At 37.7% G+C, this 13,209-nt stretch overlaps 2 protein-coding genes across 2 annotated transcripts; both read left to right on the forward strand.

Moving 5' to 3' along the window:
* The first annotated feature begins 357 nt into the window (after positions 1–357).
* On the forward strand, positions 358–2,741 carry ier3ip1 (immediate early response 3 interacting protein 1). Its single transcript, XM_074669443.1, has 3 exons — positions 358–530; positions 778–879; positions 2,507–2,741. Exons 1-3 carry the CDS (start codon positions 440–442, stop codon positions 2,560–2,562), a joined length of 249 nt encoding a protein of 82 aa, XP_074525544.1. The 5' UTR covers positions 358–439; the 3' UTR covers positions 2,563–2,741.
* Positions 2,742–2,927: 186 nt separating this feature from the next.
* On the forward strand, positions 2,928–6,021 carry LOC141789907 (uncharacterized). Its single transcript, XM_074669442.1, has 5 exons — positions 2,928–3,311; positions 3,389–3,552; positions 5,057–5,287; positions 5,456–5,662; positions 5,825–6,021. Exons 1-5 carry the CDS (start codon positions 3,040–3,042, stop codon positions 6,019–6,021), a joined length of 1,071 nt encoding a protein of 356 aa, XP_074525543.1. The 5' UTR covers positions 2,928–3,039.
* Positions 6,022–13,209: the final 7,188 nt, after the last annotated feature.

The raw sequence follows: 13,209 nt of genomic DNA on the forward strand, positions 1-13,209 counted from the left end.
ACAAGGTTAATTTGTTGGCTTTTTTTTCCATTTCTTTCATAATGTCAAATTCGATTTTTTTGGCATTTGTCGTATTTTACTTGGCTTTTTATATCACAAGTTGTTATACATTCAAAAGACTTAAACGTGAAAAAATGTATAACTTTTTAAAGAAATTATTTGTATGTCAGGAAGCATTACCCAACGATTAAAAAAACACTGACAAGACTCATTCTGTATTTTATACTTAACGACGACAGAGTCCAAACTCATCTGATGGTTTGTCTTCCTTTGCTGACACACGGTAAACAGTCAGAGACTGAAAGAATATTTGTGAACTGTCCAATCAGAAAGGCGCAACGTCACGGCATCTCCACAAGCTGTAAAGAGGTGTGTCCCTTCCCAGCCACCGTAGCTACGTTGGCATTCCCATAACAGCTAACTCTTCACACCAGACAAAATGTCTTTTACTCTTTATTCCCTCATTCAAGCTGCTATCCTCTGCGTCAACGCCGTCGCTGTACTACACGAAGAAAGATTTCTGAGCAAAAGTGAGTAGCTTTGTCAGAATGTTGTTTGTCTGTGTAGATTTCTAACCGAATGGCTAATGCTAACTCATTAGCTATTATTTACCACAGGAGTATTTTTTTACACTTTCATGCGTTTAGTGGATTTTAACAACATAAGTCACTCCTAGTGTACAACTTTAACATATCACATTAATTTTTAGGTTTTGAAGTGAACAACTGTTAAATGAGGAACAGTTATAAGGCTACGCTAATTTTCTGTACGTTACAGTTGGCTGGGGAGTGGACCAAAGTGTGGGGGGCTTCGGGGATGAACCGGGCATCAAAGTGCAGCTGATGAACCTCATTCGCTCTGTGAGGACAGTGATGAGAGGTCAGTGTAATAACACACTAACACACACACACACACACACACACACACACACACACACACACACACACACACACACACACACACACACACACACACACACACACACACATACTACATACATACACATACTACATACATACACATACTACATACATACATACAGACTCGTACAATAACGTCACTTTGAGGCTCAGCTTTCTGATTGGTATGGACACAACAAGCCAAATAAAATAATTATGCATCCCTGTACAATACCGTGGAGAATCTGACCAGAAGTCACTATAATATCACAGAATTTTTAGACATAACAAACTCCCATAAAGCATGACAATGACATGTGGTTATTATGAGGCTTTGATGCTGTTAGTGCCAACGTGTTAAGGTATATTAAGACAGAAGACAAAAAGGACAAACAGGATTGGATTTCTTCCACGGCTTAAATAAGCCCTCTGACTGATAAAGCTGCAAAACATGTCACATACTTTTCCTGGTGTCTACATTTTGTAAAATTATATAATTACTCTTTTTTTTAAAAACTTTTTTTCCTGCTGGAGCTCCTCCAAATAATGCATTGGCAGGTAGAAGGTAACCACTTCACCTCAAAGTGCTTCAGGATGTTTTATGTACTCATCAGTAGAAGTAATACAGGGTTAGAAAGTGTGAGACAAATACCAGCCACCGTGGCTGGTATTTGTCTACAATAATTGGGCTCAGGTTTGATTTGTGAAAACTAGTTTTACCATAAATTCATAGGCAGCCTCATACTGACTTAGACATCATAAAGCGATTAGGATAAAGTGTTTGTTTCAAATCCTGTCCGTAGTTTTGACCAACACAAACTTCAAAGTTTTCTTCATTATAGGGATCCATGTATGAAGGAAATACTGTCCTACGGACTACTAAGAACCCAGATCAAGATTAAACAAAAAAATGAGACACAAGGAGAAAATAATCAAGAGAAATTAAATAGTTTTTAAGCATAATGATTTGACTTTTTTAATAATATTTTAATAATAATGTAACTGGTTTGAAATACAATTAAGAGAAGGCCTGTTTTTTTTTTTTTTTTTTTTTTTTTTTTTTCTGTGATATAGCAATGCCCTTGATTGCAAATCTTAAGCCACATTACAAAAACTAAATCTGCATGGTTCAGGAAAAAATAATTTAGTTTCCAAGTTTTAAATTTTGAATTATACAGATGATAAGATGTAGACACAATACAAAAAGGCTAGTGATGTGATCAGTGCAAAAACAGTTGTTGCCAGAAATGACAAGATTAACAATAATGTGTTCAAGAAAGCTTGGTTAATTTTGAATATAAAAGTCCTTAGAACAAGTGTGTTACTTCATGTAAAATAGCTGTACTTGCCCAGAATTAAAATAAAATGAGCATCTATGTCTGTTTTTAATTGTTTTGTTTGTTGTTGCTTATCCAAACGTATTTGTTAAAACACCTCCTCCCCTGACTCTTCTTTCCAGGACATAAACATCTGTAAAATATATACTTAGTCATCTTCTTTACTGTTCCTTTTTGCATTTGATGTGCTAATATATCATTCATTGAAAGATGTAAGACTCCTCTTGGTTTTGATCTCTAATCATCTGTTGTGTCTGTTTCACCCTGCAGTGCCATTAATAGCAGTAAATTCAGTCTGCATTGTGCTGTTGCTTCTCTTTGGATGACGAGATGAGCCTAAAGGGGGACAAAGCGGTCTGCTGTCAGAGAGTGCACCATCACCTCAGGAACCCTTCTGGAGAAACATTTGTATGACACAGGAAATGTGTACTGGACTATGAATGATTTCATTTAACAACTCACATCAATTCACAACATCCTGACCTGTTTGATAATTACCAATAATTCAAAATAAAAAAAGGAGCATATTGGAACGGTCCTTTTTTTTTCACTGGTTTTAATTGTACATGAAAAGGTTTGGTGGTTAAAACTCCATTTGTGTTAAATAAAAATTTCAAAGCAAACTAATGTTTGTACATCTTTGTTTAATGATTGTCAAAAATCAGCGTTTTTTTCTGATAGTCAAGCGCGTTAAGTTTGTTCTGACTCGCTTTCCGTACTTCAATAAACAGCCAGCCGGGCGGTGTTTGCACCTTTGCACATTGATTACAATCTAAGACGTGTTTCTTTTTCTGATAAATGTGATGTACAGTTTATCATCTCGGGCAACAATGGGAAATACATACATTTGCATTGTTGCTTCGCTCTCAGTAAGTTCTTTGTATTTGTTTTATGTTCACATTTACTCCTCACACACGGCGCTGAAAAGAAATGTACTCGACAGTAAGCAGCTCCCGAGCTCAGTGTATCTTTACATGAAATATTTGATCAAAACTTTCACCCGGTGGAGGACAGGACATCTGTATACTTCAACCACCGACAGCTGCGAAGTTGTTTACACGATCATAAACTGCAGGTAAGTTTCGTTCCACTCCCACAGAAGAAGTGGCAGCTGGACAGCTTCAGTTTGAGTTGGTGTATTTCTCTTTCAAGGTGGGAGACTCCTCTGCTGAGAAGGTTCTGTAGTGCTGCAGGTTATGGCTGGGATTATCCAGACACTGAGTACAGAGACACCCCTCTGTGCTTCCCAGAGTTCCTGTGTCGCAGACTGCTGCTCATGGCGGTAACAGACGGAAAGTTCAGACTCAGTCCTGCAGGTATGATCAAAAACTCAAGCCAGGCCGTCTCTTTTGACAGATATGTGATGCTAAGTCCGGGTTTTAGGCTAATTTTCCTTTCAAAACTAACATGCTGAATTATGCGTATTGCTTGTGGCTTTTATTTTGAAATTCCGCTCCGGAAATTGATCTGAATGTACTACATAGCGCGCCGCACAAATTACACAGACTTCCGCTTTGGAATTTCAAAATAAATCAGAGAACTCTCTGTCCCGTGTTTAAAGGGGACATATCATACTGATCCCTGGATTAATACTTACAAATAATATAATGAATTTGAAAACAAGACCTTACATCCCCTGAATTTTCAAAAAATGAGATATTGTATTTTTTCTAATATCCTAGAGCGAGATTTGATGCCTCTGAAAATAGGTCATGGACATTTGGTTGCGAGATTTTGATCGTTGTGACGACTCGAGGATCCTGTCTTTTTATTGGAGTAATCTGATAAAGCAGCTCCTCCTCTGTGATGTCAGTTAGTCACACAACCGCCACCGAGGGATACACCCAACAAGAGCCGAGTATAAACTTATAAACTACATGTTACAGTACCGGTTTGACTCACCGCACTGGAGCGTCCTGAGATGATCTGTGTCGAGGTGGATTTTCTTCCTCCTGAGCTGCAGAACCGTCCAAGTCTGACTCGGGGTCCAATACAAAAGGACGTATCCTACACTCTGCCATTTTATTAGTGCTATCAATGCCTTACGCTGAAGTTTTGACAAACAGCAAACTCGCTCGGTCTGCTCCATTCAATGTGGCAATTTTATAAATACTGCCATGCTGCAAAAACCGCCCCCTGGCTCTACCCCCTCCGCCCCTCTGATAGAACTGACCAATCAGAGCACAAAGGGCTGTGACGTTGCGAGGTTACTGGAGGTCATTCTAAAAACGGAGCGTTTCACGTGATCTTCAGAATGGCCTAAAATGAGGATATTGAGAACGCTATTGTGGGGCAATGAAGGAACTAAATGACTTGTACTGAGGGCAGAAATGCTTTACAGGCATCCTAGTCTGGCATAGTGAAAAGGAGAAACAAGCATGATATGTCCACTTTAAGAGGAATTAAAACCAATACATGCCAATTATTCATAGCCTTACTCTGTTAATAAAATCCAATGCTAACTGACGCAAATTGCAGTCAATTTAGTGCCAGTAAATCTGCCATACAGACCTATTAGAAGATTATGTTTGATTATGTCATCAACAGTCATATAGCTTTTGTGGCAGAGAGTGGCCTGATTACAGTAATAAAGATACTTTGTTCTCTCTACTACACTCATAGTAGACTGTAGTCTGTACTAACAACTTCTTGAATTTAAAAAAGTAACATTCATAATAGTTTTGTTAAGCCACCTTTGACATTTAGTCATGTTCATGTCACTTAGAATCTACTTAAAAATCTACTGTTTTTATTATTAGATTCATCTGTATCGGACTTCGAGAAACTATATGATTTGATATGGAAGTGTTTTTTCTGCAGGACTGGTTCGTGTCCGTCAGAGCTTAAAAACCCTTCAGCCAGTAGATGAACTGAAGAAGGGTCCGTTCATGCTGCAGGTTAAAGTCCTGGCGTACCACCAGCTTGATGAGGGAGTGGAAGTGGACATCTGTCTGTGTGCAACTTCTCGTACTGGGTGTTCAGTGTGGGAGAGTGTCCTGACGCTGCTGTCCAAAAAGAAGCTCCACAGACCCATCGGAAATGGAAATATGAGTGAGACATGTTATGCTTCTCTGCAAAAAAGAACACAAATTAATCTCTTGTTCTCGTCACTGCAGCATTTTATTGAGTATTTATACATTTGTCATACAAATCTTAGACAATGGGTTTATACACCATATCAGACAAGGGTACAGATTCTGTTTTTCCTTGTCCTGACAGGCCAGCCTGAAGAGCCAGTACCAGGAAATGTTAAAGAAGTAGAGCTCAGAGTTCCCAGGACTGCTGGTCTGCCGTGTTTGTGGTCTTCTTCTGACCTCTCCCCTTCCCGGCTCCTCTATGTGCCTGCATGGCTCTTTGGTAGAAGTCAGACTTCCTCAGATCTCTGGAAGTTATCGGTGTGCTTGGCTGAAATAGAGAAGCACAAAGGTACTGTGTTTTATGAAACTTATTTACAAGTTATCCAAACATTTTTTTTTCTATTTATGAAACACATTTCATCAAAGTATTTGCTTTGTAAAACTTTTGTTGCTTGTACTTTTTGGATTGCTTACAGCAAAACTGACCAGGCCTCCTCATTGTTCTTTTCAGGGGTTGAGGTCATCACAGCTCCTGTTAACATCGCAGCCCAGTTTAAGGAGCCTCTGTCTGTACCAGGCAGAGTGGAGCTCAGGTTCTGGGAGACGACTGATGACGGGGGTCAGTCTTCTGCCCAAGGCCTCAGTTTTCACATGCACCAGCATGGAAGCCACACATCTCACATGACAGGATCGATTTCTCACTCTTGATTGCTAAAGATACCATAAAGATAAAGATACCATAAAGAAACATGTTTTCACATCTCTGAGAGTTTTTTTTCTTTCCTATTTTATAATCTTAAAGCTCCCATGTGCAACGAGTTCAAGTGCAGTTCATGTCGCCCCTCAGTAAATGAGGCACAGCCTGAGAAGAATTAGCTTAGCATGAAGAGGAGGGGCAAAGAAAACCCTGTTTGTATTATGGTTTAAATTGAACAGTTTGAAGATCAAGGGAAAATGCTAGAAATATTTTCTCAGTATGAAACTTCTTCTGGTTGCTGTAATAAGTGCTTTGATCAACATATTTGATTAAAATGGTTCATCTCACACATCTGTAACCACCCCCTGTCAAATCTGACGCAGCAGTCAAACTGGAAAAAAAAGAGTGTCAAGAATTCCAGGCGGTGAAATTGCAACTGTAAGATGCATTTCACCCCAATGTCATGCACACATGCCGCCACAAGAACACACAGATCCCCTTTCCCCACCCTCTGAGTTGAAGGAAGCCATTTATGTTCTTAGAGGAAAACTCAAGCAGGATTTAGCGGACAGTCAGCAGATGAGAGTCAGAACATACAAAAGATTTTCTGCATGGAGACCTACGAACATATCACACAGTCAGGCAGTGAAAGTAGAAGTGGGGATAGAGTTTAACTCCAGAGTTTGTTGAAGGGCAATCCATGAGTTTGGGGCATCAGCAGAAACTGCAGAGTCTAATAAGTTCAGTGTGAGCCTGAGGGGTTTTTAGAGCAAACCAATCAGGAGGTAAGAAGTTAATGGAGGTAGCTCTGATGTGCTGCCCAATGTAACTTTTCAAAGTGGACTAGCATAGGAGTTACTATCTTTTCACAGTCGCTGAATTGAGCTTATCATCAAATGAGTATTTGGTTTTTGTGATAAAAGAGACAGGTGTATTGATCTCAATATAAAAGTACATTCAGGTGCAACAATCAGGGAATGCACATTTTCAAAGTTGAAAACTTTTCATGGGATTCAGAGATTAACAGAAATTAATGGGAATTTTGGAGCATTTTCTGTAATTTACATCAACTGCTTTTCCCTGGTCATATGCATGCACTATAGATATTAAAAGTTTTGGATTGTTATGAACAGACACATATGCAAATATGTAATATTTTCAAATGACATAAAAATTGAATTTTCAAAGGATTTTTTCTATAATTTTCCCTGTTATGAATACACTCATAAATATTTTTCACAAACAAACATTTATTGCAAATATGCCTTATACAATATTTATAAGTGACAGTAATCAGTTTTTGGAACTGTTGAACTTTAATGGTTATTTTGACAGAATAATTTAAACTATGAATGGTGAAAAATAAAAGAAGATTCAGATTCCAAATCCAGAAATTTGGTCTCAATTGAAATGAAGCAGTGATTGATGATAAACAAATGTGCTTGGAACTGTTCGCAAATGTGATTCATGGTACACAGTTGAATTTGCTTTTAATCTTGATTTTTTTTTTCAACCAAGATCATTTTTAAAAATGAAATAAAAAAAAAATGTTTTCAAATTTGATAAGAAAAAAAAATAACCCAAATTTCCTGGGGATTTTAAATAATTAAAATAAATAAATAAATAAATAAATAAATAAATAAATAAATAAATAAATAAATAAATAAATAAATAAGTTGACATCAACAAAAAATTCCCAAATCCTGGAGCTAAAACTTCCACCTTAGCAACAACTAAATATCATAGATCACTGAAATACTTCTTGTCTAATGTTGTTCCAATCCTCTTGAAAGGATTACTGAAGGCTGGGATGAGTGGAACAGACTTTAGTACTGTTTTATCAGCAGGTCTTTGTGCTTCAGGTTTCATAGATCCACAGCACACGAGCAGTTTGTAAGATGACATGTCTGCCGGCTGACAATACTGGGCTAATGCAGTCATCATCTCCACGGGGAATGGAAACTTTTTAATATTTGATTTCTCTGATATTCCTGTTTGCAGCTTGCATGTATGTGAAGGTCTGTCCTCCTGTATTATTTAGAGAAACACATTCTGTGCATGGGACTGAGAGAAGTGGCTTTTCATGCATGGCTGCAACATTTCATGAAGACAATTCTGGCGTGAATTTGTGTGTTCAAGAGGAGGAAATACAGGAGTAAATTTGTTTTTTTGAAGATGATTTTAAAAGGAACAGAAGGAGTTTTTAATACAACCATCAGAAAGGGATTAAAGATCAGATTTAGTCAGGATTACAACTCAACCAGTTTATTCAGGGTTTTTTTTTTCTATTGATAGAAAACAGCATTTCATCAGACGGAAGTGGAAACCATGTGACATCTTGAAAAAAAATGCTCTTCAAGAGTTAGATCAGATGTTAAATTTATATTCTTCACAGCAAGAAGTCTGATCTGTAGTTAAATTTCAGGTCACTTTTTGAGTTTTTAAGTTTTAGTAATAGAAACAGAAACATGTAGAAACTTAAAGGTGTTAAAGGTAACAGGTATGGTTACATTTTCTAAATAAAGTCAGGTCAGCTGTTTCTAATCTTTACGGTAAGCTCCAATCACCGTTAAAGCCTCATATATGAACACAAATACATGAGATGGATGTTATTTTCATCTGTCTCTCAAAGTGCAAGCATACTTGCTTAAATCTCAAAAAATTTTGAACATACATATTTTTTTGTTCAAACCCAAAACCCACCCTCAACCCCAGCCAGCCAGACAAAGTAATAATAATAATATATACATTTATACTGCAATGTCTTTTGCCTCTACGCCTTCAAAATAGGTAAGAAAAGGTTTCCAAATATCATAAAATTTTTGGACAGAACCTTTTAGTGTGTGTCTTATCTTTTCTAACTGAATGTAATACATAACGTCTCTGACCCAAAGCCCATACACAGGTGGGCATACATCCTTCCAATTCAACAAAATTCTCCTACGAGCCAAAAGTACACTAAAAGAAATTAAACTACCTTGTGCTTTTGATAAGCGATTATCCAAAGTCACTCCAAATATTGCAATGAACGGGCAAGGACTTAGGGAAAAACCACATATTTTAGAAAAAGTATCAAAGATATTTTTCCAAAAATTCTGCAATTTAGAACAGGTCCAGAACATATGTAATAACGAGGCTGGTTCTTGTCTACAGCGGTCACATGTAGGGTCAAAGTCGTCTCTGATCTTACTCAATCTAGTTTTTGACCAATGAAGTCGATGTACAACTTTAAATTGTATTATTGTATGCCTGAGACAAATGGATGAAGAAAAAATTCTGTCAATAATATTTTTCCAGGTCTCATCTGAAATCTGTACACTCAGATCTTCCTCCCATCTATATTTAAGTGTCTGCAGTGTAGACATCTTATACTTATTTAATAACCCATAGATAACACTTATCAGGCGCCTGACTGTGGGTTTGAGCTTGAAGATATCGTCCAGAAGCGATGGGGAGGGAGAAGATGGGAAGGAGTCCATGTTGGAGACGATGAAATGTCTAATTTGTAGGTACCTGAAAAAGTGAGATCCAGGAATATCATATTTAGTCCTCAGCTGCTCAAAAGAGCTGAAGACATTGTCATTGAAGAGCTCATACATTGATGTGATTCCCAAATCTGTCCAGATGCTAAAAGACTTATCAATCATTGATGGAGGAAACATACAATGGCTCTGGGGTGGTGCAAACAAGGATAATGCTGTCAATTTGAAGTGACTCTTGAACTGATTCCATAATTTTATTGAATGTATAACAAGAGGGTTTGAAGTAAAGTTGGAAATGGGTTTTTGCAAAGGTAACTTTGCACATAACAAAGATTTAAGTGTGACCTGTTTCACTGACAATTTTTCAAGGGTTGCCCATGATGGTAAATTATCATCCACTTGTACCCAGTAAAGTATTGCTTTTATATTGGATGCCCAGTAGTAAAATAAGAAGTTTGGGAGTGCCAAGCCTCCCGCGCTCCGGGGCCTTTGTAGTACACTTTGCTTTAGTCTCGGTGGTTTTTTGTTCCAGATGAAAGAGGAAATTTGACTGTTTATATTCTTAAAAAAAGATTTGGTTAGAAATATTGGAAGACATTGAAACAAATACAAAAATTTAGGAAAAATGTTCATTTTAATGATGTTAATTCTGCCACCAAGCGAAAGAGGCAGCAACTCCCATCTTCCAAGATCTTGTTTTAGCTTTGATAGTGACACTTGATAATTCGCTTTAAATAAATCTTTGTGATTTCGTGTAATCCATATGCCTAAGTATTTAAATTTATTGTAACTGAGTTTAAAAGGATCTAGAACAGTTGACGATTCCCCTATTACTCTACCAATGGGCATGGCTTCACTTTTTTCAAAATTTACCTTATATCCTGAAATTGCTCCAAACTCCTTAAGCAAATCTAAAATTTTTGGAAGACTATGTGAAGGATCTGCAATAAACAAAAGCATATCATCGGCATAAAGCGAGACTTTATGCTCAGTCTCTCCACGAAGAATCCCTTTGATGTCAGATCGCTGTCTTAAAGCAATTGCCAAGGGTTCAATCACCAATGTAAAGAGGAGGGGTGACAAAGGACACCCTTGCCTCGTACCGCGCTGGAGCCGAAAATACTTAGATAAATTACTATTAGTTCGAACAGCCGCGACCGGCGAGGAGTATAACACTTTAATCCAGGAAATAAAGTTTGTCCCGAATCCAAACCGTCTAAGAGTGGCAAAAAATAAATCCCATCTCACCCGATCAAACGCCTTTTCGGCATCAAGTGACACTACTACTTCAGCAGCATCTATGTCAGATTGGTTATAAATAATATTTAATACACGTCGAATATTGAAAAAAGAAAATCTGTTTTTAATAAAACCTGTTTGATCGGGTGAGATGATGGATGGCAAGACCCTTTCCAAGCGATGAGCCAGCAACTTAGCAAGAATCTTTGTGTCCACATTTAGTAGGGATATTGGGCGGTATGAGCTACAATTAAGACTGCTTCTATCTTTCTTAAGAATTAAAGAAATAACTGCTTGGCGCATTGTCGGTGGTAAAGACTGTGAGATGAATGATTCCTCAAATGTAGACTTTAACAATGGAATAATCTGAGGAGCAAATTCCTTATAAAATTCAGATGGAAACCCATCTGGACCTGGAGATTTCCCAGATTGTAAGCTCCTCAAAGCCCTATGAATTTCAAGATCAGAAATTGGTTCCTCCAAACTATTAGCTGCATCTGTCTCAAGTAAAGGAATATTCAGATTTTCAAAGAAATTATCTATATTCGAGTGATCACCAGATGAAGTACAGCTGTATAAATTTTGATAATATTGCAGAAAACTATCGTTTATGTCTAAATTGCTTGTATATTTTATCCCTTGATCATTTTGTATTTCAGCTATAGCTTGGTTAGCTGTCCTTTGTCGCAACTGCTGCGCTAAAAGTTTGCCTGTCTTCTCACCATGTTCATATGTGCCGCTTCGGGATTTAGAAAGAAGATGTTCAGCTTGTTTTGTGGATAAAAGATTATATTCGGTTTGTAATTGCAATCGTTGTTTATATAATATAGGGGAGGGAGAAATACTATATGCAGCATCTAATTTAACAATTTGATCAGCCAATTTAGTGAGATGCTCCGTTGCGGCCCTCTTCTGTTTTGCGCAAAAGGAAATAATCTGACCCCTCAAATATGCCTTAAGAGATTCCCATACAGTAGAGTGTGAAACTTCTGAGGTTTGATTTATACTGACAAAAAATTCAATTTGAGATCGCAAAAAATGTTTAAATTCTTCATCTGCAAGCAGTAACGGATTAAATCTCCAGGGCCGATAGTTACAACTTACATTTGGAATCCGTAATGAGAGAGCAACAGGGGAATGATCTGAAATGACCATGGCCTTGTAGTCACAATCTGCAACAAGAGGAAGGAGTTTCTTATCTAACAAAAAATAATCTATTCGAGAAAATGTTCTATGAACATTTGAAAAAAAAGAAAATTTGCGTGAGGACGGGTTCCGAAATCTCCAAACATCAGCCAAACCATAAGTATCCAAAAAAGAGTGAATTACATGTACTGATTTAGCAACAGGAATAACCCTCTGAGAACTGCGATCCAAAGAGGATAAGGCAATGTTTAGGTCCCCACCAACAATGACATTATGTGATGCCATACATGGCAGTCGTGAAAAAACATCACTAAAAAAACTGGAGTCATCCCAATTGGGGGCATAAATGTTTGCCAGCACCAAAGGGAATCCATATACTTTCCCTACAACAATAATAAATCGTCCATTTGGGTCAGCGTCAATATTAGTAGCCACAAAAGGTAAGGATTTGTTAATTATAATTGCAGTGCCTCGTGATTTAGAATTAAATTTTGAATGGTACACTTGGCCTATCCAACCACCTCTAAGTCTGGAGTGATCAGAAATGCGCAGGTGTGTTTCTTGAAGAAACGCTATGTCGGCCTTAAGCTGATGTAAATGGGTAAGAACTTTTTTCCGTTTGACTGGGTGGTTCAGAGACTTTACATTCCAACTCACAAAATTTATCAAGCAATCACTCAATGAAGAAGTCATAGTGGTTACAGATATTTAAGTATAAGCATTGCAACTGAAAAGAAGGTAGATAAACATAAACATTGCAATACAACCCATGAGAAAAAAACAACAACAACAACAAAAAATACTGTCTGGCTGGTCCCCAACCTCCCCCAAAAAATGAACTTGGTCTCCTAATAGAACCTGGTGACCATTCCAACAAAAAACCATCACACATAAATCCACACGATTCGTGCTTATTTGGTAACCTATTGAGCCAAAACAAAACAAAGTTGGCTCCCGCTAAGCTTAAATACAACCTACATTCATTGAACTTTTCAAATAGCTGACTAAGACCGATGTAATGAAACAAAAGCCACGTAGAATTAGTGTTCGGTACAGATATAGAGTCAATACAGAGTTAGATTTACCAAACCTCTATAGAAGTTGCACGCTCCCACGAAGCTGGTTCGTGTCCCCATTCCTAGGTTTTAATCACGTATTTTCTAATGTAATCCATTGCAGCAGTAGGATCCACAAACTCCTTTTCTTCTCCATTGTGTGTAATGCGGAGCCGTGCAGGAAACATTATGCCAAACCGGACACCTGGTTGATCACGGAGAAGTTTTCGGGCTTCTGTGAAAGCAGCCCGATTCCGAGCAACAGATGGGGTGAAGT

This window comes from Halichoeres trimaculatus, unplaced genomic scaffold (assembly GCF_033239565.1).
Source record: "Halichoeres trimaculatus isolate MK-OKI-2021-1 unplaced genomic scaffold, fHalTri1.1 fHalTri1_scaffold_5, whole genome shotgun sequence".
NCBI classification, from domain to species: domain Eukaryota; kingdom Metazoa; phylum Chordata; class Actinopteri; order Labriformes; family Labridae; genus Halichoeres; species Halichoeres trimaculatus.

What these genes read in the sequence shown, in the direction of transcription:
- ier3ip1 (XM_074669443.1), top strand. Translation starts at nt 440, where the DNA reads ATGTCTTTTACTCTTTATTCCCTCATTCAAGCTGCTATCCTCTGCGTC. An exon ending in AGAAAGATTTCTGAGCAAAA is followed by an intron (nt 531 to 777) that starts GTGAGTAGCTTT and finishes TGTACGTTACAG; the next exon opens with TTGGCTGGGGAGTGGACCAA. An exon ending in TGTGAGGACAGTGATGAGAG is followed by an intron (nt 880 to 2,506) that starts GTCAGTGTAATA and finishes TTCACCCTGCAG; the next exon opens with TGCCATTAATAGCAGTAAAT.
- LOC141789907 (XM_074669442.1), top strand. Translation starts at nt 3,040, where the DNA reads ATGTACAGTTTATCATCTCGGGCAACAATGGGAAATACATACATTTGC. An exon ending in GTTCAGACTCAGTCCTGCAG is followed by an intron (nt 3,553 to 5,056) that starts GTATGATCAAAA and finishes TTTTTTCTGCAG; the next exon opens with GACTGGTTCGTGTCCGTCAG. An exon ending in TGAAATAGAGAAGCACAAAG is followed by an intron (nt 5,663 to 5,824) that starts GTACTGTGTTTT and finishes TGTTCTTTTCAG; the next exon opens with GGGTTGAGGTCATCACAGCT.